A 26,930-nucleotide genomic window follows, 5' to 3' on the forward strand; every position below is an offset into this window, starting at 1 on the left:
GGGCGCTCTGCCAGCGGCGTAAACTCCACCGGAGCGCGGCGGTGGAGCAGGTGAGCGTGTGGTACCGGGGTGCCCAGGCCGGGGCCCTGTCGCCTGCGGAGCTGAGGGCCCGGAATGGGGCTGCTCCCCGAGGGCCCGGCCCTGCTCTCCGCACGCCCCTGGCCGCGGTCCTTTCCCCGGCTATGGGGCTGTGGCCCCTTCTTGCAGCCAGCGCGGGGGCGGAGAGAAGAGAGTGCCCGGCGGGCGGCGGCTGGGCCGGCCCGGAACTGGGTCGTGGAAGGATAGCGGGAGCGGCTCTCCGGCCTCCGGCCTCACTGCGTCCCCACTTCCCCGCGCCCGCCAGCTGCCGAGCCCCAGCTGGGGGTGGGCGCGGTGCGAGCTGTTAAAGGGCCGTTGCATTTAAAGGAGCCATGCACGTGGGTCTCAAGGCGCGTAGCAGGCGGGGGCGTTTTGTTCTTTCTCTCTCGCGGGAGACCTCCGTTGTGCCGAGTCCATCCGGCCTCCAGCACCGGGCCCTCGGCATGCTTTCCCCGGGAAGGAGGCGCGCTGGGGGGTCTGCTCGCACGTGAGGGACAGGGCCGCAGGCCCAAGCCTGGAGCCGGTTTCTGTTAGCAGTGGTGTTCGGCTGTTTTATCAGGCATTTGCAGCTGTGAGGAGACAGTCAGAAGCAAGCTTTTGGAGCTGAAGGAACCTGAGACAGAAGCTAGTCCCCACCCGAATTTTACTGATGAAGAAACTGAGGCCACAGAGCTAAAGTGACTTTTCCCAAGGTCGCCCAGGTAGGATATAGCAGAGCCAGGCTTAGACCCCAGTGTCCCGGCTTCTAGATCTGCTCTCCATCCCTCTGAGCAGACCTCACCTCTTGGCTAATTAGATGAAATGTGCTTGTTTATTGGCTTAAGTATTCCCTTTGAAAGGTATGAAGGGTGTTGAGTGAAGTAACTGCATCCCTGTTGACTGATGGAGAACCTGAGAGCATCCCGTAGAGACGGTTGCAGGCTAACTTAAGTCAGAAGCGACAGTCTGGGTTGCCAAGGCTGCCTACGGAGTAACTTGATTAGGACCGACCCCAGCTTCCAGGAAGGAGGCCCCTGATGTCTCTTTAGCCAATTCTGCAGACACCTGAGCCTCCAAGGCCTTCAGCCAAGACCTTTGGTGGTAATTAAAGGCTCAGGATAAGCTGTTTCAGGTGTGTGAACCTCTGGTTCTTCTCTGCTGAATATGGTTGTGGGGAGGCGGTGACTGGCCCCAGCTCAGAGCTGCGTTCCCAGCCTCCCATCAGGCCAACAGGACGCCCAGATTGGGCCTTGGGTTCCAGGGCAGAGGCTGGAGTGAGGCCTTGAGGGGGTGGGGTGTTGCTTTGAACTGGCATGGATGTTGTCTCAGGCTTTTGGGGAAAATCTGCACCCTTTGGTGTTGAAGTGACTGTGTGCCAAGTCTTGAGTGCAGCATGTTCACGTGTGGGAAGTGAGTGGCTTGTTCCTGTCTATTTGAAAGAGCAGCGAGGAGGAGGAGGAGCAAGGGCCAGGGGCTGCTGAGGTTCTTGGAGGTATGGTGCGTAGTGTCACACCTGTCTCCCCTCCCTGGCTGCTCACTGCTCCCCCACAGGGGCTTTGCCTCTTGTCCAGTTTGACCTTTCTCTGTTATCGATGTTAATAATGACATATCTCGCTTATGAGTTGGTCATATATAATAAGCCATCTTGTACAGTAGTTATCACAGTTATCTTAAGAATTTCAATGGCACTGAAATAGTTTATTATTATCACACTTTTACAGAAGAGGAAACAGGTTCAGGGAGTTAAGTAGCTGGTCCAGTATGTGGCTTCAGTGCCTTAAGCACCAGGATTTGAACATAGCTAGCTACATCGTCTTTATCTTTTGAGTTTTTGCACAGAAGGTTTCCTCCATTCAACTCCTACCCATGTCTCTGCTGGAAAGTTTCATGGAGTCTCCATGAGCAACTTCCTGACAAACAGAAAAATTTTAAAGAAACCAAAGCAGTGTGTGTACGTCACATGCAGTGTGTCTAATGACAACATCCCTGGCAGGTTTTCAGCTGTTCCTTTGACTTTTGGACACTGTTTAGTTGGGGATTGATAAGACAGCAAATGTTTTTGCGAGTATTCCCAACTGTTCTGTTCCCAGCTGCCACAGCTGCGGAAAGGCGGGGGTGAGGCTGAGAGGCCTGCAGAGGAACATGTTTCCCTGGGCTCCAGACCTGGAGAAGGGATAACCATCATGTTAATGTCTGGAGAAGAGAATGATTTCATGCCGGGCATGGTTGTTCATGCCTGTAATCCCAGCACTTTGAGAGGCTGAGGTGGGCGGATCACTGGAGGTCAGGAGTTCGAGACCAGCCTAACCAACATGGAGAAACCCCATCTCTACTAAAAATACAAAATTTAGCCAGGCATGGTAGTGCATGCCTATAACTCCAGCTACTCTGTAGGCTGAGAGGAGAATCACTTGAACATAGGAGGTGGAGGTTGTAGTGAGCCAAGATTATGACATTGTACTCCAGTCTGGGCAACAAGAGTGAAACTCTGTCTCAAAAAAACAAAAAAGAAGAATGATTTCACATCAGTCCTCAGGAAAGACCAGATGTCAGTGAGGCAGATCATTTCTTGGTAGCCTCTTCACTGACTGGGAAGAATGGGCTACTTGTTCATCTTTGTGAAAATTCTAGAACAGGGGAAGAAAAATCCAAAGGGTACCTTTCTTCTATACCTTAACCAGAAACTTATTGGTCTGTTTTTAAAATAAAAGTAATACATGTTTATTCTAGAAATTCAGGAAATTTTTTTTTTTTTAAGACAGAGTTTCACTCTTATTGCCCAGGCTGGAGTGCAGTGGTGTGATCTCGGCTCACTGCAGCCTCTGTCTCTCAGGTTCCGGAGATTCTCCTGCCTCAGCCTCCTGGGTAGCTGGGATTGCAGGCGCACGCCACCATGCCTGGCTAATTTTTGTGTTTTTAGTAGAGATGGGTTTTCACCATGTTGTCCAGGCTGGTCTTGAACTCCTGACCTCAGGTGATCCACCCACCTCGGCCTTCCGAAGTGCTGGGATTACAGGCGTGAGGCACCGTGTCCAGCTGAGATAACCACTCTTAACGTGCATTTCCGTCCAAGCTCTGTTCACATACACATATTTATCAAAATAGTAGAGGGAGGAAACAGGTGAAATTTTCGTATCCTGTTTTTCCTGTTATGCCTTCAGAATTTTCCTTTTATTGAGTACTTCTGGAAAAGCAGATTCGATGAGTGCATAGAGCATTTGAATTATTTATCCTACCAGTCCCACAGCGGGACGCTTTCCCGCCCTCTCTTTTGGGCAAGAGTGCCCTGTGTCCTCCCCATGCCCATATGTGGGCACTCCCCCACATAGAGCCAAATCAACCTGGGCAAGTAGCAGAGGGAGAGTATAGTGAGCCCTGGGGGCAGGAGTTGGGGGGTGTGGCAGGAGAGAGACTGTTGAGAGTTTTGAGGTGACAGATGAGCTGCTGAGTGAGTGATAGGGAGCATTTCTGGACACATACCTGCCCATGGCAAAGGCACGTGCCGTGTGAGTGTGAGTGTGCTCCCAGAAAGCCCACATGGTGTGTGATGGGGCTGCCTGCAAGACCAAACCCTGCGCACTGGGTACGTGACCCTCACAAGTGCTGAATGGGCTGGGAAGAGGTCCTGAATGGGCAGTTGGAGACCTGAGTTGTAACTGTGCTTTTGGCCATGGAACATTAACTGATTACTTTTGCCCCCTAGGCTTCAGTTTCCTTAATTATAATACAGGGACCTGACTAGGGGGCATTGATGGCCTTTAAGGTCCTCGCCAACTCTGACATTGTCCTATAGATGTGCTCTTTTATTTGACAGTATGTTCACGTGGCCATAGTGCTTGGGGCCGGGCCAGGGTGGATGGAAACTTGATCTCTGGGGCCTGGCCTTTGAAGCCAGTTCTTGTGTCTGGTGGTTCAGCAGATCCATAATTTTCCAGCAGGCTTCCGTGTCCTTTCTCACTGTGTCCCTCCTCCATTTCATCTCTTTATAACTACCACTTATTGAACGCCTACTGTGTGCCAGACACTTTACAGGTTGTCTCTAGGTTTTACAATAATCTTGCAAGGTATGCCTGTTCTGCTTTTTACAGCAGAGGAAATGAGCTGTATCAGATTAGACTGAGGCCTCTCAGCCAGGGAGTATGTGGTTCAACTCACACAGGTGGGCGATCCGAACCCTGTCAGTCTCCAAAGCCTCTGCTTTTGACCACTGACTTGCTGCTGCTTGTTTAAAAATAAATGAATTTCTGGGCCCTACTCCAGAGGGGCATGCTAGGGGCTCCCTCTCCCACTTCCCCACAAACCACCCTTTCGCCTGGCTGCTTCAGGAAATGAGAGAACTCTGCCTGGGCCCAGGCACTTCTGAGTGTGATAGGGCTGATAGAGGTAAGTCTAGAGCTTGGCCCAAAGTTCAGGAGGCCCCATCACAGCGCACCTGGGCTTGTGGTCCGGGAGGGTGGTAGGTTAGTACCTCACAGTTTCCCTGTTAGACTCAGGCCCCAGCTCTGGCTGAGGCTAGGGAGAACCATCCCCAAATGGTATGTGTTGCCATATGGGCCAAGATGAATGGACAGATGGATGGTCAGCTGGGACCGAATACATAGTCAAGTACCTAGGGCCAGGGGGAGAAAGGTGAGCAGGGAAGCCGTGGGCATTTGTCCAGTTATCACCTGACCTGAGCAAACTCTTCCTTATTTTAAGGGAGGAGAACTGTGGGACTTCTCAGACGTCAGGAGAGTGCTATGAGGGAGCTGTGTGACCATAGAAAGTGATGTGTTAAAAACCAGCACCACCCTCTTTGAAAGTCAGGGAGCATCGTTCATTTAGCCTGCTGAGAAGAAGAAACCAGGTGTCCGGGATCCAGACCTTTCTGCAGCCCCTGTGTTTGCGGTAAGTGCAGTGACTCCCAATTTGCTTTTGAACTATCTTTTTCCATTAGGATTTTCTCCATGGAGGCAGATTTCCGTGGGGGTTTGCTGTGGCATTTTGAAATCTGTTTGCTACCTAGTTCCATTGGCCTTAAATGTTAACCCATTACATTTCTCTGTAATGAAAAGAAGGTCGAGGAAATTGGGTCACCGGGTTTCCATAATAATTGCAGGAACTGCTGACACAAGACACAAGCATGGCTGGGGAGATTCTCTAGGTCAGACTCCCTTGGTTTGGCTAATTCAGCAGTTTGATCCCATTCAGCTGATTGATGGGAATATGCAGTGGCTTCCTTGGATGTTTGATTTTGCATCCTAATCCAAAGCAGCTATCAGCTTCAGCATTTCCTTCTCGGAAGGCTTTCTGGAACATAGTCTGTACACTGGACACTTCCTTCTGCCCTCTGCATTTTCCTGCCGCTTCCCCAGTCAAAGGGGTGCAGAGGGTGGGAGGTGGGGAAAGCTGGTTGCTGTGTGGCTGATGGGATTTGACATCACCCAGCCCCACCCCCACCTGCCTGTGAGTCAGCCTCCAGGGAGAGTTCTTTGCGTCACTGGCACCCTGATGTGGACAAACATCTAGCAGTGTTGTTTACCTGTACACACTTGGGTGGTGAATTTTCCCTCCAGGGATTTCAAAGCACCAGCAGGCTTCAGAGCGGACTTAGGTGGCTTGCAAAGCAAGCCCTTAGGAATTCAGAGGGAAGCAGAAGTCATCCCAGATGCTCTGTGTTCATTCAGGAGCCAGCTAAATCAGAGGGGCTGAGGGACAAATGAAAAAAAGTCAGGCTTTGAGTCCCATCTGCCCCTCCTGGCCCGTGAGACGGGATCTGGGAGGGGCAGATGTAGAGGAAAATCTGTCTGAATGTTGATGCTCGTTATTTTCCTTTAAATAATTAATAGCCTAAAAAAACCCTTACAGGTACAGTCCATGTTTATTATAGAGGCTTGGAAAAATGCAGAAAAATATAAAGAAAATAAAACCACTCTTGGTTCCACCATCCAAAGATAATCACTTTTAATGTTTTGTAGTATTTCCAGTCCTTTATATACATATGTTTCATAAGGACACTCAGATGATTAGGTTTGTAAAGTTTTCTGTTCTGTTAAATTTAAAACATCATGTCATTTTCAGGTTACTAAATATTTGAAATAAGATTTTTGATGGTCCTGTAATAGTCTCCATCAGAGGCATATATCATAGTAGAGAGTCAGACGTTTTGGTCATTTTCACTTTTTTTTTTTTTTTTTTTTACAGTTAACACATATGTTTGTGTAAATTTTTGTATTTTCTTAGGACAAATTCAGAGAAGTAGCATTTCAGGATCAAAAGGTGTGCTGTGTTTAAAGTGTTGATTCTTACTCCTTTCAGTAAGGCCAGTCCAGTTTGTGCAGGTACTGACTGAGACCCAGTTTTTCCACACTCTCCTCTGCAGTGGGCATTGTTTGGGCCTTTTTCAGCCTGAGAGCTCTCTTCTCCCCATGCCGCTCTGCTGGTCTGAGATTTTTCCACCCCTCTTCCTTCCTAGTTGCTGTCTGGCCAGACTCTAGGTATTCAGGAGAAAGAGCTGTTCATTCTCTCACTCTCCCATTCGACAATCAAATAGTGCCAAGCAGTGGGGGCTGAAGGTGGGTGGGTGAGGGACACTCGCCTTGCTGAGCAAGGGGCCTAGCCTGGCCGTGTGACTATAAAGCAGAGGCAGTGTCAGGAAAAGTCTGACGCTGGCTGAGAATCACCTGGGGAATGACCATCCTGAATGCAGATATCCCTGACGCTGGGTGAGGATGGAGCTTGGAGATCTGCATTTTCAAAAGCAGCCTAGCAGAGTGGTAAAGAGCCCAGACACAGACCACCTAGATCCAGGGGTAACCTTGAGCTAATTACTTTTTGAGCCTCTGTTTCCTCATCTGTACCATGGGGAAGAATAGTAGCGCCTTGTGCCAGAGTCATGGTGTGTAGTGCCAGGTAAGGGCTGAGCAGGTGGTGGTCCACCTCCACCAGCCCCCAGTGGCCTGGACCACCTTTGAGAAACAGTGATCCTAAGGGATTCAGCCTTTCCTAAGTTGGTGCCTCCCACCTGTCACCCTCACCCGACCAGACTAGAAGGGTTGTGATTAGAGGATACCCTTGCTGTGACAGCTTGCTCTTCCCTGATTATTCCTTAAAGGCAGCCCCCTCCTTCCCTGCTTTCGTGCAGTCTTGGTCCTCATTGTTGTGGGCACAGCTTCAGGAGAGCCCTTGGAGGAATTTTTGAAAGTGGAACAAGGGAAGGAGCCTGCTCAGGGAGCATTTGTTTTCTGGTAAGGAGGCCGTATGTATGAATGATGTTTTGTGGGTTAAAGAGCATATTTTGCAGTTTTCCTTTGTTTCTCCCTGAAGAGCTGTCCGGTCTTGATGAGACCAGGTCCTGGCACAGGGCAGGCGGTCAGCGAGTGTGGGCGATGACAACAGTGGTGACCAGATGCCTTTCTCCTGCCTAGCACAGTGTCACATGGAAAGGGTACGGCCCTTTAAGCCCACCCTCCCCAGCGCGACTATCACAGATGTCAGGGAACCTCTGCTCACAGAACTGCTTTCCAGGGAGTATCTTTTTTTGTTTCGTTTTGTTATTTTGAGACTAAGTCTCACTGTGTCACCCAGACTGGAATGCAATGGCACCATCTCAGCTCACTGCAGCCTCCACCTCCTGGGTTCAAGTGATTCTCCTGCCTCAGCCTTCCAAGTAGCTGGAATTACAGGCATGTACCACCACACCTGTCTAATTTTTGTATTTTTATTAGAGATGGGGTTTCACCATGTTGGCTAAGCTGGTCTTGAACTCCTGGCCTCAGGTGATCCACTCACCTCGGCCTCCCAAAGTGCTGGGATTACAGGCATGAGCCACCGTGCCCTGTCCCAGGGAGTGTCTTATTAGCGGTTGACAATTGAATGGAGAAGTGGAAATTGGAAGGACTTGGTTCTACTTGATCCTGGGTCCCTAGCTTCTCCATCTTCACCCACCCATCAGCTCCCTTTCTCCTTTAAACAGGCATCTTTGCTCTCTACTTACCCATTTTTGTTGTGCATTGCTATTTGAGAACCTAAGAAACGTAACATCCTCTGAATGCTGCAGCTGTTGTGGGTCTGAAGGGTGAGCCTGCCTTCTGTCCTCAGGGGCTGCAGCCTGTGGCTTTTTAGGTACAAGGACTCTCAGAACTGCTCCTTCAGTCACAGCAGAGGTAAGTCACTGGAGCTTGAGAGTCATGGGAAGAACAGAGGGAGGAGACCGTAGCTTCCCTGTTCATTCACACCCAAAACAAAACTGTCATGCTAGAAAAGATGGTAATAAAAGAGCCACCTGTACCTATGAGATCCATAGTCTCGTATCCCATCCAGCACACTGCTCCAGATGGAGTATTATGATTCAGCTTGAGGAAACGCAGCAGCTCTTGGTTTTGATGCCCCTCTTTGAGTAAGAGTGAACTCCCCATTGCCGGAGTGGACAGTGAGGGAAACCCTGTGTCCAGGCAAGAGTCTGTTTAGGATTTATCTAGTGAGGCTGAGCCAGAGAAGGACCTTAAAGTTTCTTCTCTTCAACTTCCTTTATGTATTTTTGTAGAGATAGGGTTTTGCCATGTTACCTAGGCTGGTCTTGAACTTCTGGGCTCAAGCGATCAATCTGCCTCGGCCTCACACGGCCCTTCTCTGGAATTTTTACCTGGTAGTTTCTCTCATTTCTGTATGATGAGGGAACTAAAGCCACAAACTTTCCAAGGTCTTGCTGCTCTTTGGGGATGTGAAGCTGTGCTCGATTTGTATGGATTTTGCTGGTTCCCAGGACTTCCCTGTGGCCCTGGGGTCTAGTCTGGGAGGATGCTGAGTGAAGAGGGAGGAGGGCCCATACCGCTTTTATCAAGGCTGCTTTTGTAACGTTCACTTTAGTTACATCTTCCTCCTAGTCAGAAACCTTCAGGGGCTCTCCTCTGCTGCATTAAGCTCTTACTCCTCTGTCAGGCAGCAGACTCCTCCCTGGGTGGTCCATCCTACCAGGTCCCCACACTTCAGTCACATCCAATAGCTCGATATTGTCAGGATAGGCTGTGTTATGTTCCCAACTCATATGTTCACTTAAGTGGTTACCTCTTTCCAGAATGAGCCACCTCCTCCAGCCTCTGCCTGGTGAATATTCCTAACCTTTGCAGCTTCACCTCCCTCTTACTTCTTGTGACCTGAGGCATCTACTCCTGACAACTGCTAGCCTCTGTTCCCTCCTAACTCAAGGGAGCATTATCCTTGTCACTCCCTACTGGCTTTTATTTGGCTTTGCTTCCTGCTGTGTTACTCCTGTCCTAAACAGAAGGTGCTTCAGGCTGGGGAGCTTGTTCATGTTGAAATCCCTGCGATGGAGGTGAGCAGAGGCAGGCTCTGCCTGTGCCTGTTAGTTGGGGATGGAGTTAAAGTCCCTGTGGGAATAATCCAGGCCACAGCCAGGGTTGCCGTCTTTAGAAAGAAGGGCAGCCACAGGTCTTATTAAGGAATTGAAACTGGTTGACTTGGTGGAAGGAACCTGCCTGCTTTGTTTAAAAACCACATATAACCAGATATAGTGGTTCACACACTGTAATCTCAGTGCTTTGTGAGACTGAGGCAAGAGAATCACTTGAGGCTGGGAGTTTGAGACCAGCCTGAGCAACAAAGTGAGACCTCTATTTCTACAAAACATTTAAAAAATTAGCTGAGTGTGGTGGCGTGCATCTGCAGTCCTAGCTACTAAAGAGGCTGAGGTGGGAGAATTGCTTGAGCCCAGGAGTTTAAGGCTGCAGTGAGCTGTGATTGCACCACTGCATTCCAGCCTGAGTCAACAGCGAGACCTCGTCTCTAAAAACAAAAATAAAAATCACATAGATTGTGGGTGCAGCTTACTTGGAGACAAACCTTCAGCAGAGAGCAGACCTGCTATCTTTGCCCAGGGTGTGAAGCTCAGCCCTGAGGGTCTCTGGAGAGCAGTAACTCAGCCCCTGTCCCCGTCTTCGTTGTTGGCAGGGACAGTGAGATTTGCCAGGGGTTGTCTGAAGCTCTTCCTAGCCCCGAAGCCTGCATGTGTAGATTTTGGACTGCACTGGGTCCCGGATGAGGTGCTACTGTGTAGAAACTCCACTCGGCACTGTCTTACGAGGCAGGTGTCCTTCTTGTGGTCCCTTTGGCCTTGGCCTTCCCCTGGATCCCTCCCTCAGTGGCACTTTCCACCCCACATGCCTGCTCCCTTGGCTTAGGTCTCCACTTCTAACCTCAGCAGACTTGGTCCTCAGACCCCTCCCAGTCAGCTTCCCGATTTTATCCCATAGACACTCAAAGGGTGAAATTCATGGTCTTTCCTGCCTTGGTCCCCACCTGGCTGCCATCCTAGACTCTGTTTTCTCTCCTGCGTCAGATCCTGCCCCTGACCTCCTGACCCCTCCTGGACTCTGCCCTCATTTGCATCCATCCTGCTGCTATCTTCAGCCCTCCTCACCAGCCACAGTCTTCTCTGGGGGTCACTTTCCGTCTCTGGTCAGTGGCCAGATTGACTTTTGTAAACCCATATCAGATCTTGTTTGTCATGATTGTCCTCATGGTGTTGTGTGTCTCCTTAACGTGGTGCCTGAGACCCTGCTCACCTCCGCCGCCCGGCCCACAGTGTGTGGCCCTCACTGGAACTCTGTGCCTTCTGCCTTTCCCTCCTCCTGGGAAAACCTGTCTCTATCAGATATGCTCTTCTCTAGAAAACATTCCTGATCTCTAGATTTGGTTTTGCCTCTGTGCTTCTGCACCTACCATCTAACACCTGGATTGTATCATTTGTCACATTAGATGATTTTTGTTTTGTTTTGTTTTAGACAAGGATGTTTCTTACTCACGTTTATATCCCTAGAGCCCAGCATGATCTTTGGTGCATAATAGACACACCACAGATGTTTGCTAATTGAACGAATGATCAGATGTGAGTTACCTCAGGCTGGCCCCAGGCAAGGCTGCTGCCACCTCCATGGTGGCTCTCGGGGACTCTTGCTTTACGGCAGTCATCTGATTGACTTTTGAAGCTTGTTGGGCAGGACCTGTGTCTAAGTCTCCAGGCTGCCTCCAGCCACCCCCTTAGCCCTCTACTGCCTTCATCTCACAGGAAAGTGGAACGAGGTCCTTGTGCTCTTTTTTCCAGGTGCTTCCCGAGGCGGGGCTATGCTAACATTCATGGCTTCTGACAGCGAGGAAGAGGTGTGTGACGAGCGGACGTCCCTGATGTCGGCCGAGAGCCCCACGCCGCGTTCCTGCCAGGAGGGCAGGCAGGGCCAGGAGGATGGAGAGAACACTGCCCAGTGGGTAGGCATCAGCAGCTGGGGGTCTCTGGGGCTCCTGTACCTTTACAGGTGAAAACCAGACATTCATTCCTCGATGCAAGAGGGAGAGGGATGTGATGATGAGGAGTGGCCGAAAGGGTGGGTGGCTGGCCATGGTCGACCTTCCATCTGCAGGGCTTTATAGGACTCTGCACATTCACAGCCAGTGGACTTGGCAGTGGGCTGAAGGACGCCGTCCACTCTGCCCCCTTAGGTTTACCTTGCTCCTGCAGGTCACTGTTTCCACTGTAATAGGAGAGTTCATTTGGATGCCTGGGTGCTAGGACAGGTAACAAAGAAGCTTAGGATGGTAGCAGGGGAAGCTGCTGGAGGGGAAGCCCTTCGTTTTTGACAGGTGGCCAGACATGGTAACTGTGAGGAGTCTGCCTGATGCACAGTTGACTTTTGAGCTGGGGTTATTTAGGCTTCACTGTGATCATCCAGCCCCCAAAGGAGGAGATTATAATATTAGAAAGAGTAGGATATCCTTGGGAGAGCCACTTCGTCATGCCCTTTCTCTCCCAATCAGGGTAAAACATCTGAATTTGCCTGAATCCTATTCTCTGTTTTGCCCATTATAGAATTTAAAAATGTTGGCTGGGTGTGGTGACTCACACCTGTAATCCCAGCACTTTGGGAGGCCAAGGTGGGTGGATCAAGAGGTCCAGAGATCAAGACCATCCTGGCTAACATGGTGAAACCCCGTCTCTACTAAAAATAAAAAAATAAAAAAAAAATTAGCCGGACATGGTGGTATGGGCCTGTAGTCCCAGCTACTCAGGAGGCTGAGGCAGGAGAATCACCTGAACCAGGGAGGTGGAGGTTGCAGTGAGCCGAGATTGTGCCACTGCACTCCAGCCTGGGTCCCAGAGCGAGACTCCGTCTCAAAAAAAAAAAAAGTCTCTGTGTGGACTGTTTTCTTGCTGCCAGTCTTAATCCTGCTTGCTAAAATTTGAGCTCACTTCTTCTCCATGTTCTCCTTGAGAACAGAACGGTCGTCCCTGAGCTCTGAGTGAAATCGCACTAGCTCAAGGCCACTGCTCGGCTGCTCCTCAGCCTTTTCTTGTTAGTTTGTTATCTCCGGGAAGTCTTGTACATTTTAGTTGTTTCAGTTTCTGTTCATGAATAGTCTTCCTTTCCTTTCTCAGCTAATGTCTAGATTGGGACTCTCTGCAAAGTCATGCCCTTTGTTTCCCGATCAGGGTAGAACAACTGAAGCAACTGCCATTTTCAGTTTTTGTTTCATTTGCCTTTCTCTTTAGCTGTTGATCTCATTAGCAGGGCAGCCCATGACCCTGACTTGCCACAGTTCCAAAACACAAATTCTTACAGATGGGATGTGCCAGTGTCTGGCAGGTGTCCTGCCTTCCCTTGCTACCTCCTCATTTGTGCCCGGCCACCTTCTTAGAGCCCACATCTTCCCAGATGCTTAACGCCGTTCACCCTCTAGTTCAGAGTTGCAAATTTACATGCTTGATTGTGTGGAGCAGAAAGTTCAAGGTAATTTCTTCCTCTATAAATTTCCAGTATCTTAGTTACACTCGGAGAGTGTCCCTGTGCACTGACTCCTCTAGCTAGTGATTGGTCAACCAGAAATGTTTAGTGTCTGTTTTCCTTCTGTCTCCTGGCCTGTCTCCTCCCACATCAGCATGGCCACGTGAATGGAATTGAGTGACATCCTGAGTCCCTATTATTAGGAAGAAGAAAGTTCCTTTGATGTGTTCCAAATTCATTATCCATTAAGTCTTGGGCCTGCAGACCATGGCAGCCTCCCTTCCTTCATTTATGATGCTTCATCCAGCTCTAAATTTTCTCCACTCTTGTCCTCATAAACTTTTCACATGCCCTAGAAATTCCAACACTCCCACATCTAAGCTACAGCTGCTCCTTATATCTGGAAAGCAACATTCAAACTTCTCATTTCCAGTTCCAAAAATCCATGCACTACATGGATAGTCTGACATGGGGGACATTCCTTGGCCCTCACGATGTGGTTTCCCGCAGAGAAGCCAGGAGAACGAGGAGGACCCTGACCGCTACGTCTGTAGTGGAGTTCCTGGGCGGCCCTCAGGCCTGGAGGAAGAGCTGACTCTCAAGTATGGGGCGAAGCACGTGATCATGCTCTTCGTGCCTGTCACTCTGTGCATGATCGTGGTGGTAGCCACCATCAAGTCTGTGCGCTTCTACACGGAGAAGAATGGACAGCTGTGAGTTAGGGGCCGGGGGCACAGGGCGGAGTGAGGGCTGAGTTGTTGGGGGGCAGCAGCCTGTATTGGTCACTGCACCTGTAGCTCCACACCAGCAGTGGTAAAGAGCAGGGAGGGAGAGCTGCCCAGGTTCGCAGCCTGACTCACCACCTCCTGGATTGTGACCTACTTGGGCATGCTGTTAATGTCCCTATGCCTGTGTAATGGGTTAATAACGGGGTTACTGGGAGAATTAAGTGAGTTAATACAAGCGAAGGGCTTAGAAGAGTGTGTGCTGCAGGTGGGTGCTCAGGCAGGCTGGATCCTGCTGCAAAGCACTGGGCTCCATGTTCCTAGTCCTAGACCCTGGGCATGGCCGTGCCACTGTCCTGTGTGACCGCAAACAAATCACTTCCTCTCTGGGTCTCTGCTTCCCTGAATATGAAACAAGGTGGTTCGACCAGATGATTTCTCAGCTCACTTCCTGCCTTGTGAGGAAGACTCGTAAAGCCTTTGGTTTATTTTAGTAAAATACATGCAGAGGCAGCAGCATAGACAAATAAGAAGCTTCCCCACGTCTTCCCCTCCCCTCCCTGTGGCCATCACTGTTAAGCACCTTCTCTAAACTTTTTTTTAAGTTAGGGACTTTTTGTTTCATTTTTTGTGTGTTGGTTTGGTTTTTTGTTTCTTTTAAAGAAAGGAATAAGGCTGGGTGTGGTTTCTCATGCCTGTAATCCCAGCACTTTGAGAGGCTGAGGCAAGAGGATCACTTGAGCCCAGGAGTTTGAGACCAGCCTGGGAAATGTGGTGAGACCCTATCTCTACAGAAAATACAAAAATTAGCCAGGTGTGATGGAACACACCTGTAGTCTCAGCTACTTGGGAGGTTGAGGTGGGAGGAACACCTGAGCCCAGAAGTTGAGGCTGCAGTGAGCCATGATTGCACCACTGCACTCCAGCCTCAGCGACAGAGACCCTGTCTCAAACTTTTCTATAATTAAAAAAGAAGTAGAGAAAGAGGGCCCCATCCTCAGGAAGCTTATAGTCTATGGGGGATTCAGCACAGCACAGGTGAAAGCATGGACAGAATGCAGCCAGCAGTTTGTTTGCAGCAGTCCAGGCTGGGGAGAGTGAGGTTTGAGTGAATTGCTTCCTGGCTCTGCTTCCTGAGCTTATAAACTGCAAGGGCAGCCTTTGGCTCCTGCTGGTGGGGGGTGGGGTAGCAGCAGGTGGAGGAGTGCTAGGCTGGGTGGGGCTGGTGGAGAGGTGTGAGTTGGGGAATGAGAAGTGAGATGGGTGAGACAAGCGCCTTGGGAGCCTTTAATCCATGTAGGGGTGGGAGGGCAGTGGTGAGGTCATCTAGGCCTCGTCCCCACTGCTGCACTGGGCCCAGTCAGCAGGCTGAGAGCCACAGGTCTGTGGTCAGGATGCCAGGGAATGAGCTGGAGGACAGAAACTGCTCTGTCAGGGCAGCACATGGGTGGCAAGGGCATCCCAGGCACCTCCCCTAGCAGGTCCAGAATCGCTCAAGGTGGGGAGCCTCGAGGAGCAGGCAGGGCTGGGAGCATCAGCCCCTTGCCTTCTCCCTCAGCATCTACACGCCGTTCACTGAGGACACACCCTCGGTGGGCCAGCGCCTCCTCAACTCCGTGCTGAACACCCTCATCATGATCAGTGTCATCGTGGTTATGACCATCTTCTTGGTGGTGCTCTACAAGTACCGCTGTTACAAGGTGAGGCCCTGGCCCTGCCCTCCACCCACCCCTCTCCCTCCCCATCTGCCCCACACCACGGCGGTGAGGCCCATGAAACAGCCATCTTTAAAAAACACAGACCAGAGCAAAATAGACCCTGATTTTTTGTACTCCTTCCCACCCCATCCTGTCTCCCACCATGGATGACCTAATACTGTGGTCTTTTATTTTTATTTATATTCTTTTCTAAAAAACATGGTCTCTCTCTGTTGCCCAGGCTGGAGTGTAGTGGGACGATGATGGCTTACTGCAGCCTCGACCTCTTGGGCTCAAGAAGTTCTCCAGGCCGGGTGCGGTGGCTCACGCCTATAATCCCAGCACTTTGGGAGGCCGAGGCGGGTGGATCACGAGGTCAAGAGATTGAGACCATCCTGGTCAACAAGGTGAAACCCCACCTCTACTAAAAATACAAAAATTAGCTGGGCATGGTGGCGCACACCTGTAGTCCCAGCTACTCAGGAGGCTGAGGCAGGAGAATCGCTTGAACCCAGGAGGCAGAGGTTGCGGTGAGCCGAGATTGCGCCATTGCACTCCAGCCTGGGTAACAAGAGCGAAACTCCGTCTCAAAAAAAAAAAAAAAGAAGTTCTCCTGCCTAGCCTTTCAAGTAGCTAGGACTGCAGGTGTGCACCACCACACCTGGCTAATTTTTAAATTTTGTTTGTAGAGGCTAGATCTCACAGTATTACCTAGGATGGTCTCAAACTCCTGGACTCAAGCCATCTTCCCACCTCGGCCTCCCAGAGTTCTGAGATTACACATGTGAGCCATCGCACCCAGCCTGTTGTCTTTTAAATTTACACACGATCCCACTTGAGTTCCTCACTGCAGTGTTACAAGCATCATTTCTCATAGTCAGAAGTTAATTTTGTTTTGCTTCTCTTTCTGAAGTTCTATTTTAGGCTCCCCTTGCCCTGATACTTCCCCTGCAGATTTATTTTTATTTTCCCTTTTCCTTTTTGGGCAAGGATGTGCAGATGCCATGCTGAGGTCTTCCAGCCCTGGGAGACATTTGGGTTGTACCTGCCTATATAGCTGCCGAGTAGCCACAGGGAGTAGTAGAAGGACACATCCCATCTGGCGAGAATCATGGCCACTGCTTGTCCCCAAAGATGCATAAGCTTTTAGACAGCAACTTCAGGCTTTTCCCCCAGGGAAGGAGTTGAGAGTGAACCCCTAAAGATGGAAAGGAAGTTAAGCTGGGCGTTACCTGTCTTAAAACTGTTCACACACAGGTGCCTCACAACATCTTTTGTTCAGGCAGCTGCCATCTGTGGAGCAAGTAGATAGAGGTGCAGAGTGCCCAGGCTAGAGGGATGGGACAGGGATGTGCAGGGAGGGAGCTGAGCCCCATTCCAGCTGGGGCAGCAGTGGGGGAGAGTCATGGGAGGGCCTGTAGGGTGTCTCCTGAGCTGAAGCTTATCATTAAGTAACAAGTACCAGCTGGGCATGGTGGGCATGACCACATCTGTGGTCCCAACTACTTAGGAGACTGAGACTCTGTCTCTTAAAAAATAATAATAAAATAAGTAATGATCACCTATGTAACTGTGATGAGGCAGGGTTTGAACATTGCCACTGGGAGGTTGGCAGATGGTGGGAAGCAGGTTGGAGGGCTGCTGGTTTGGAGCAGAGGATACAGCTTGCATGGGGTCAAGCTAGATATCTCACAGCGGATGTGAAGAGCTGGCACTACTTCGAGCAGTAGGTGTCTAGTGGCCAGTCCCAGAGACTGTGAAGAGGGTCTCAGCCGTCTGTCCAGTAGGGCTTCCCTGGAGGTTCTGCGACACAGGCAGTTGATGCTGGCCCGGGCAGCCAGGTGGTGGCTGGGATGAAGTGGGTCGGCACATCCCAGAGGCAGCTCTTTCCCCTTTTGGCTGTGTGTGCAGCATGGCCGCTTTCACTCCAGGTAGACCAGGGCCCCGCTGAGGTCCCGGTGGGCTGAGCTGGTGACTGATGAGTTGATCCTCAGGGGTGAGGCTGATAGGAAGTGATGTCACTGTCCCACCAATGGCCAGCTAAGGGATTGGGTTAGGATCAGTCCCCTCTTGTCCTTCACCCTCCCATGCTTGGCCAGGAGAAAAGGAACAGGTCTTTCTGAGGACGTGTCTGTAGACCCTTGGGTGGGAAAGGACTTCCCAGGTTCTCTGTTGAGGCCACCCTGTTGAATCTCCTATCACTGTATCCTGCTAGCATGTTTTTCTCCATGGCCCTCATCATTACCTGCCGAAAGACTGTAGATTTGTCTGTATGTCATCTAGCTCCCCTCACACTGGAACACAACGCTTGTGTGCAGAGACTTTCCTAGCCTTGGCTCCAGAGCCTGGAACAGTGCCTGGCAAGTAGGAGATACCCAGCATTACCTTTCTAAATGGACAAGTAGAGAGGTGGGGAGACCACAAGGCTTTGCCAGCAGACCTGAGGGAGTCTTATCTGCATGCACTGCAGGGTGACCTGAGGGGAACTCCTTGGATTTCTGTGCCCTCTTTATCTTTAAGGTGGCCACCTGATCCCTTCCAGCGTAGGCATGAAGTAGCCTAACAAAGAACATCATTCAGGCTTGGGTATCGGTCCCAGCATCCTGGGGGCCTTAGGATTTGTGGCACTTGGGGACATCTTGTGATTGTCCCATTTCTGTTGTCTAGTTCATCCATGGCTGGTTGATCATGTCTTCCCTGATGCTGCTGTTCCTCTTCACCTATATCTACCTTGGGTAAGTGTCAGATGAGCAGCAGGGTCCCTGGGAGCCCCTCTCCCTGCGGCACCAGTGGACACGGGCAAGAGGACCTGGGCAGGAAAAGGTGACCATTGAGCTCCAGTGCTCCCCAGTGCCAGCCATTCCAGGAACGCAGGCCTCCAGGGCCCTCTCTTGGCACAGGGGAGTGGGAGTGAGGCTGCATGGTGGACCACCTGCATTTAAAATGGAGCCTTCATAGAGAAAATTTGCATTCTAATGTTTAGGCTAGGCCTGGGTGCTTCCTGGTTTATGGGAAAATATATCTGTTCTATTGCCCCTTGACTTGGGATATCAGCCTGACGCAGGGGCCAAAAGAGACTGGAGGGACCAGAGAAAACACTTTCTCGAGGACCTTTCCATACGCACAGGGTCTTCCAGGTCATGCCCATGCACATTTCTGTGACCCGTTCCGAGCATCCACACCTTGTTCTAGAAAATGTCACAAATGGTAATTCGTAAGGACAGTGACGGCTGGGGAAGGAAATGTTAGTAAAGAGGGCCAGGTTGGGACTGGATGGTGATAAACTGCTAGGCTGTTACGTCTCCACTGAGTCCCACCTACAGGCTCCACCTTGGTCTTGCAGGGAAGTGCTTAAGACCTACAACGTGGCCATGGACTACCCCACCCTCTTGCTGACCGTCTGGAACTTTGGGGCGGTGGGCATGGTGTGCATCCACTGGAAGGGCCCCCTGGTGCTGCAGCAGGCTTACCTCATCATGATCAGCGCACTCATGGCCTTGGTGTTCATCAAGTACCTCCCAGAGTGGTCTGCGTGGGTCATCCTGGGCGCCATCTCTGTGTATGGTAGGTGGGCAGCAGGCCTGGCAGGGGCAGTGGGGCTGGTGTCCAGGGCCAAGTCATCCTCAGCACTGCACAAGGAGGACAGGTGCTGATGGGCTCGCGTCCCTTCCTGCAGAGGCCTGGGCGGTCTCCCTCCTGAGGGAGTCACCTTTGTAAAACATAGCAGGGTCCACTATTTCTGGAACACTCCCGGTAGTCACTGAGCTCGTCATTTTCTTTTTTTTTTCTCACAGTGTGAGATGGAGTCTCACACTGTCGCCCAGGCTGAAGTGCAGTGGCGTGATCTCAGCTGACTGCATCCTCCGCCTCCGGGGTTCAAGTGATTCTCCTGCCTCAGCCTCCCAAGTAGCTGGGACTATAGGCGTGCACCACCGTGCCCGGCTAATTTTTGTATTTTTAGTAGAGATGGGGTTTCACCATGTTAGCCAGGCTGGTCTCAAACTCCTGACCTCGTGATATGCCCGCCTTGGCCTCCCAAAGTGCTGGGATGACAGGCGTGAGCCACTGCGCCCGGCCCTCGTTTTCCATTATTACTGACGTGCTGATTGAGCATGTGCACCACTGAGCACTGGATGTGCTGTAGGTGCTGTGTTCCTCAAGACAGTTGTAAGTCCTTTGGGCACAGTGCCTGTACATAACCCCAAATGTTATCTTCTATTTGATATTAGCATGATTATCATTGCTGGTATTGTTACTTCCATTTTAAGGTTAAGGAATTTGAGGCTCAGGAAGTGGGACTCCTCAGCCTGGCCACCGTGTCTTGGGTGCACAGCTCCTCCGCGCTTGCAGCTGGCTGTGAGGTCCCGCTCTGGCTCCACCAGTGCCTGCTCTAAGTTGTGACTGGAGAGTGAGAGTTTGGGATGGCAGCCCAGAAGCAAGGCATGCTCTGAGAGCTCCACCCAGGGCTGCTGTGCTACGGAGCTGGCTGTTCTTTGGGGGCGGCTGCTTGGGGATGACTTGACAAGGATATCTCTGTGTTCCTAGATCTTGTGGCTGTGCTGTGTCCCAAAGGGCCTCTGAGAATGCTGGTAGAAACTGCCCAGGAGAGAAACGAGCCCATATTTCCTGCCCTGATATACTCATGTGAGTGGGCCCCCTGTGCCTCTGCCTGACTCAGGGTCAGCAGGCAGCCTGTGGGGGGGAAAAGGGGCTGCTTCCTGGTCGTGGCTTTCAGAGTTGACTATGTAACACCCTTTCACTGAGCAAAGAGGAGTTGGCCTTGGTGATCCCAGAAGGGTCTTCACTTTCAGAAACCAGGGAAGGCAGTATCTTGCTATTATACGGTAAGAAGCTTAGAGAGTTAGGACAGAAAGCAGGCATCTGCTGGGATGCGGCGCAGCGCCTGGCTTCATCCCGTCCGTCCTCCCGTGGCATGCTGTGGTGCAGGTCGTGTTCCTGTGAGCCCGCAGCCACCCTTCAACTCTCCAGGCTCTTGAGAAGGGACTTTGAAGTAGGATTCTTCAGGGCAGGGGGTCGGGGAGCAAGGAGCTCCTGGGATTCCTTGACAGCAGTGTGCTTGATTGGCATTAATCCTAACTGAAGGGAAGGCACACGGGATGGCCCCTGGCATCGGGGTCGGTGTGTAGAGATTTGGATTTACACATGCACTCAGCAGAGGCACATCAAGTCCCCACTTTGTGGCAGGCACTGTGCTAGGCATTGGGGGATCAGCAGGAAAGAAGACCGCAGGATCCCAGGCCTCATGGAGCTCACAGGCCTGTGGTCATGATGCCCTTGGTCTGTTGATGGCGGGGCTTAAGTAGAGAGCCTGAATTTCTGGGGCTCTGGTGTCTGCAGGGTGGCCTGGGAAACATTTTATGGAACAGCTACAGAGTGCTAGATATCTCCATGCAGTTGAGGAATCCAGCCTGTAGAGGAGAATCACCCGCAGCGTGGCCCCACGGGAAAGCACATTCCAGGCACATTCCGAGGATGAGCGGAGACCATGTATGAAAAGGCAGTGCCAGGACAGTCGTGAGTGTCCCAAGGCTCTGGGGATTCACCCATCAACAGTGAGGTCCTGGCTCTGATAGACCTGGTTCTTCTCACACTGTAGGAGGAGCGACAAACAGGGACAGACAAATGCAGGAGTCGAGAGGGAGTGACTCTGACCCCTCCCACAACGGCCTCCTAACAGTGGAGCATGAGCAGATAGCCGCAGGATGGTGGGATGGAGGGTCCTGTGCAGGCTTTCTGGGGCGCAGACTGGCCACCTCCCCCAGACCCTGCAGGCAGCCACTGTTAGCACTGCCTGAGGCACAAACCTTTTCTCCTCCCCTAGCTGCCATGGTGTGGACAGTGGGCATGGCGAAGCTGGACCCCTCCTCTCAGGGCGCCCTCCAGCTCCCCTACGACCCGGAGATGGGTGAGTATTTGGGGGACTGACAGCCTCTTATCACTGGGGGGCAGCTCCCTACCTGCACCCAGCTCTGCCCAGCCTGGCCTCTCTGGGAGGCAGAGGGAAGGGTCCTTTGAAAACCAGCTCTCCCGGGCACACGCGGCTTGGAGATTCAGCAACTGTTGGACCCTCGGTCCTCTGCCAGCCTCTGTTGCTTCCTTCTGGGCGTGGCTGGGTGGGGAAGCCCTGACGTCAGGCACTGGTGCTCTGGGGGACCCCATCCTGGAGCTTTGTTCCCAGGGAACGCTCTCTGACCAGCTCTTGTCTCTCTCCCTTGTCGTCCCCTCCTCACGGCGATCATGTCATCTTCTTTTCCTGGACACCCAGAAGAAGACTCCTATGACAGTTTTGGCGAGCCTTCATACCCTGAAGTCTTTGAGCCTCCCCTGACTGGATACCCAGGGGAGGAGCTGGAGGAAGAGGAGGAAAGTAAGGTGCCCGTGTTCACACGACCTGCTTCAGCCCAGGGTGGGAGTGGAGGCAGAGGGTGGAGGAGGGCATTGGGGGGGCCCTTGTCCCATCAGAGGCATCTCTGAAAGTAGGAGATGTCTGCAGCGCTGGGGTCTTCCCGTGTCGTTGTCTGGCATGTACTGAGTATGGACCATGTGTCTGCGCTGAGCGGGGTGAGGCCCAGCCCTGGTCGGACCTGCAGGCTAAGGAGTCATGGGCACCAATCACACAGACTCCAGAAGCCAAGGACTGTGAAGGGGGCCATGGAGGGCGAGAGAGTATGCCACGGAGCTTCTCGACCTGGTTGGCAAGGGTCAGAGAAAGTCACCTGAGGAGGTAACTGCTGAGCTGAGCTCTGAAGGTTGAGTCACAGCAGTCACTAGAGGAGAGGAGCATGGGGTGGGGAGCATTTCTGGACAGGCAGACTCGGGAGTCAGAGGAAACCAGGGCGGGATACAGAGAGCAGACATGGGAGAGCCTTGCAGACAGGCCAGGAGACATGCTGAGATAGGGGTTTATCTTGGCATCAGTACATGATGCCCACCCAGTACCCAGTGCCAGCCCACCGCAGTGTGCCAAGCAGCACTCTGGAGCAGGGAGAGACTGCGGTGTAGTAACAGCCCCTGGCTTGAGAGGTGCCTTACGGGAGTAGCCCGGTGGCAGTGGCCTGGCATACAGGACTCCAGTGACGCGGGAGGGGCAAGCTGGAGAACAATCATCCTGCGGTAGGTCTGGAAAGAGGAGCAAGGTGCGCACCCCGCAGGCAAGCTTGGGGGAGATGTTTATTCCAAGGCCAACTGGTGTGCTGCAGACCAGGAGTTAGCACAGACCCCACGGGACCCACAGGACTGGCTTCCCTCCAGACACCAGCCACAAACTCTAGGGGTTCTAGAGGCCACTTGTACTTCTGACTGACTGCAGATTTACGGCTCCCATGACCCCCTCTGGGTCAATAACTTGCTGGAATGTCTCACTCAAAAAAGCGCTACACTTAAAATCGCAGTTTTTGTTGTTGTTGTTGTTTTGTTTTGGAGACAGGATCTCACTCTGTTGCCCAGGCTGGAGTGCAGTGGTGTGATCATGGCTCACTGCAACCTTGACTTGCTGGGGTCAAGTGATCCTCCCACCTCGGCCTCCTGAGTAGCTGGGATTACAGGCATATGCTACCATACCTAATTCATTTTTATATTGTTAGTAGAGACAAGGTTTTGACTTGTCACCCAGGCTGGTCTTGAACTCTTGGGCTCAAGCGATCCACCTGCCTTGGCCTCCCAAAGTACTGGGATTGTAGGTCTGAGCCACAGCACCTGGCGAAAATTAGTTTTATTATAATAGATGCAACTCAGGACCAAATGAAGAGACACAGAGCAAGTGAGAGGGCCCCACACCTGTTTCCTGTGTCCTCTCCTGGGGAACAGGGCATGTCACCCCTGCTGTTGTCCAGGGGAGAGAGAAACAAGGCAACACTGTGGCTGAGAGGGGGACGGCTGTCAGGACTAGGCCAAGGGTGACGTGGAGGAGTCCACAGGGAAGGTGGCGTGGCTTACCAAGACTCAGGAGAGCATCTGTGTGGGAGACGGGTAGGGGTTGCGGGACGTCTGGAGGGACATGTCAGCAGGCACTGGAGCCAGGGAAGAGCTCAGGGTTTGACACTGGGAGTTGGCGCCATTAGCACGAATATATTGTCAAAATCAGGCCCGAGAATAGTAGCCAGGGATGGTGCAGGGTCAGGGTCGGTGACATTTACAGAGGAAGGGAAGGTGTGGTGGAGGACCCTGAGGAGTAGTCAGAGGCGGATGGGTGCTATGGGTGGCATGAGGACTGCAGGTGTCCCCTGTGGGCCAGAGAACATTGGTCAGGACATGGGACCTGGTGCCTCTAGGTTCCTAAGGTGACCAGGAGGTGAGTGCAGGGTTCTTTTCAGAGTCCTAATGGAAGAAGGAGGAGTGATAAGAGAGGGGAGCCAGCACACAACAGCAGGAGCAAGGGCCCAGTACAAGAAGAGCCGTCTGTCTAGGACGGGCAAGACTGGAACCTTTTGGTTAGGCTCTGAGAAGGAGCCGGCTAAAGGGTTGAGATCAGAGAGGAAGCGATGCTGACGGATGAGACTTGGGGGAAGGATGGACACTGGGGCCAGGGCAGAGGCAGGCGACTGCCAGGAGCGGGAGGGACACCTTTGGGGCTGGAAGGGTAGGGGAGGTGGGCCTCCATGGTTTGTGTTTATTGCATAACCATTTTTATTATCTACAGTGAGCAAAGTTATCCTACAAACCAGTGTCAGGGACCATTGTACTACAGAAAACAAACTTGAGAGCATTTTGGAAGCTCTAATTTCCTGATCAGTCATGGGTAGGCTAATTCCCAGTTATGTTTACCTATTGCAAGGGGAAAGGGTCTTCAGAGGACCTCTGTCTTATATGTGCTTTTGAATGTACTGAAATTAAATTCCCTAAAAATCTGTAATTCAGACTTCATACTAAATTGTACAGCAGTGCTGAGCCCCAAGCCATGCATTCCTATTTGCTCTTTCCTTTACTCACTAAGTGCCCAGCACCAGTTTTACCTGAGTTTCAGAACTGCCCGATTTTCTCTGCCCAGGTTGTAAGTCACCCAGTCCACAGGCGTCCCCTGCTTTCCCACTGGCCGCAGATTTGGGGAGGCAGCCGTCCTTGGTCCCCAGCCCACGTGGCTGCTTCTAGAGGCCGGGTGGGCTGGGCTGGGCAGAGCATCTGTGAGCGCCTCCTCAGCATGGATCCACTGTCTCTCCTCGTGCAGGGGGCGTGAAGCTTGGCCTTGGGGACTTCATCTTCTACAGCGTGCTGGTGGGCAAGGCGGCAGCCACGGGCAGCGGAGACTGGAACACCACGCTGGCCTGCTTCGTGGCCATCCTCATTGTGAGTGGCTGGGGACACGCCCAACTGCCCCCTAGTGGCGGGACCCCAAGGGTCTCCATTGTCGGGGGTGGGAATTTTTATTTCTTCTTTTCCCTCTGAGGGACAAGAGCAGGGAGGGGCTGGAAGGGTTGGCTTGAGACTGAGGCTCACAGGAGGTGTGCTCGCCCCTAGGTGGGCTCCATCCTACAGGTCACAGTGCAGGGGAGGGTGAGGAGAGCGCTGGCCCTGGCGCGGTTGAGCACACAGCCTCCAGGCGGAGGACCCAGCTGACAGCTTTGTGCAGTGTTGATACCCTTGAGGTGGTTGTGATGACATCAAGTTTACAGAAAAGTGCTTAAGGGCCTTGCCCGTGGGCGCAAAGCTAGTGAGGACCGTGTTTTCCCCTCCTCCATGCCACTGAGACACCACAGGGTGCCCCGTTACTGTGAACCACAGCAGTGAAATGTGGAGTTCCCTGTAGTCAGTTAATGTGGCCAGATACACATGATGGGGAGATGTCCTACCGTGACTTCATCTCAGAGATTTCCCTGTCACGTTAGAGGAAGTGGAGTGTCTGAGCTGTGCACTTGGCATTCTGCCCCTTGGTGAAAACCCTGGGCATGGCGTGGTGAAGGGTGAAGCTCCAGTGTCCAGATTTTGTTTCTGCCCACAAGTGTATCAGGGATGGGATGATGGACCCAGCCTCCTCCTCCACCAGTCTGCCTGCCCTGAGTCCTGCTGCCCCCAAGGGTAGAGCAGGCACCCTGGTTCCCTGTCCTTACCTGGACCACTGCTCGAGTCAGCCACGTCAGGGGAGGATGGGCATCCCCACGCCTGCTTCCCAGGGGCAGGTTGCATGGCATCTCTGATTCCCTTGGTGCTAGCTGCTGAGAACCTCACTGACATTTCAGCTGAACCCACCTAGCTGCCATATAAATACATGTTCTCTGAGGGCATCTTGCCATCCCGTGTGACAACTGCAGCCAGACAGGGGAGGCAGCACGGCCTGGGGGCACAGCACCGCTCCAGAAGTCAGGAGGCCTGACTTCTGGTTCACTCACTCACAGGTGGGAGTTCTGATGAGGATGAGAACTTCTGCCCTCAACACCTCAAGAGCTGTTGCAGGACCAGGGAAGATAATGGGGTGGGGTGTCTAGCACCGTTGTCCAACTGGTCCGCGAACAATCTCCTGCACCCAGGGACTAGACCATGACTCCCAGCTCCCGTCCACACCGGGATCACCACCCTCACTCTCCCCCCCATGTCCCGCAGGGCTTGTGTCTGACCCTCCTGCTGCTTGCTGTGTTCAAGAAGGCGCTGCCCGCGCTGCCCATCTCCATCACATTCGGGCTCATCTTTTACTTCTCCACGGACAACCTGGTACGGCCGTTCATGGACACGCTGGCCTCCCATCAGCTGTACATCTGAGCGACGCGGTGCGCCACAGGCCGCAAGCTGCAGGGAATTTTCACTGGATGCAGTTGTATAGTTTTACACTCTAGTGCCATATATTTTTAAGACTTTTCTTTCCTTAAAAAAATAAAAAATGTATGTGTTTACTTGGTGAGGAAGAGGCAGAACCAGCTCTTTGGTACCAGCTGTTTCATCACCAGACTTTGGTTCCCCTCTGGTGAGCGCCTCACTTTACGGACAGGAAGCACAGCAGGTTTATCCAGATGAACTGAGAAGGTCAGGTCAGGGCGGGGAGAAGAGCATCCGGCACGCCCCCGAGGACCGAGATGTGTGAAGATGTGCCTCTGTTCAGGACCAGGACCGCGTGCTTGGGTGTGGCCCCTGGCACCTGGGTGCTTGGGCTGGAGAAGAAAAGCCAGTTCCCTACAAGGAGTGTTCTCAGTGCTGTGTCCGTGATGTCCTTGTTATTTTACTGCCTTTAGAAACTGAGTCCTGTTCTTGTTACGGCAGTCACACTGCTGGGAAGTGGCTTAATAGTAATATCAATAAATAGATGAGTCCTGTTGGAATGTTGGAGCTTGGTCTGTTGTAAATGTTGACCCCTCTCCCTGCATCTCGGGCACCCCTGGGATAACCTGTGCTGAGAAGAGGGAGGCGGTTTGCCCTGTTTGAAGGAGAGAGGCTTTTAATGATCTCGCCTGTCTGCACACATTTCTTTAACTAGAAAGTTTCCTAAGCAGAGGCGTTAGGAGAGCGGGGAGGCCTGCCGTCTGCTGGCCCTGGGCTGTAAGGCTGCAGGTGCCGAGCAGGGCCCTGGACTCAGTTGTGCACAACAGCACAAACACTGCCAGGTGGTTGTCAAAATGTCCAGTGGTTCTTTCTGCAAGTGTTCACCCTCTACAGAAGCCTGTGAGGGCCTAAGCTCAGAAACGCAGTTTCTTTTCCTTCTCTGGCTGTAGCCCTGGGCACTGTGGCGGGAGAGT

At 52.2% G+C, this 26,930-nt stretch overlaps 1 protein-coding gene across 7 annotated transcripts; it reads left to right on the forward strand.

Annotated features, from left to right (window-relative positions):
• PSEN2 (presenilin 2) lies at nucleotides 1-26,516 on the forward strand. Of its 7 annotated transcripts, none has more exons than XM_012459814.3 (13): nucleotides 17-50; nucleotides 638-779; nucleotides 4,756-4,944; nucleotides 11,159-11,319; nucleotides 13,341-13,543; nucleotides 15,114-15,255; nucleotides 17,920-17,987; nucleotides 18,596-18,816; nucleotides 19,798-19,896; nucleotides 21,095-21,178; nucleotides 21,539-21,640; nucleotides 24,437-24,555; nucleotides 25,807-26,516. In XM_012459814.3, the coding sequence occupies exons 4-13, from the start codon at nucleotides 11,179-11,181 to the stop codon at nucleotides 25,960-25,962; spliced, it is 1,335 nt and encodes a 444-aa protein (XP_012315237.1). In that variant the 5' UTR covers nucleotides 17-50; nucleotides 638-779; nucleotides 4,756-4,944; nucleotides 11,159-11,178; the 3' UTR covers nucleotides 25,963-26,516. The 7 variants fall into 7 exon arrangements, 5 of the variants coding, with proteins under 5 accessions (XP_012315238.1, XP_012315237.1, XP_012315240.1 ...); XM_012459817.3 differs by having other exon boundaries at nucleotides 21,542-21,640; XM_012459815.3 differs by lacking the exon at nucleotides 638-779 and having other exon boundaries at nucleotides 1-50.
• Nucleotides 26,517-26,930: the final 414 nt, after the last annotated feature.

Source organism: Aotus nancymaae, unplaced genomic scaffold (assembly GCF_030222135.1).
Source record: "Aotus nancymaae isolate 86718 unplaced genomic scaffold, 86718_ANA_hifiasm-v0.15.2.pri h1tg000032l_0, whole genome shotgun sequence".
NCBI lineage: Eukaryota > Metazoa > Chordata > Mammalia > Primates > Aotidae > Aotus > Aotus nancymaae.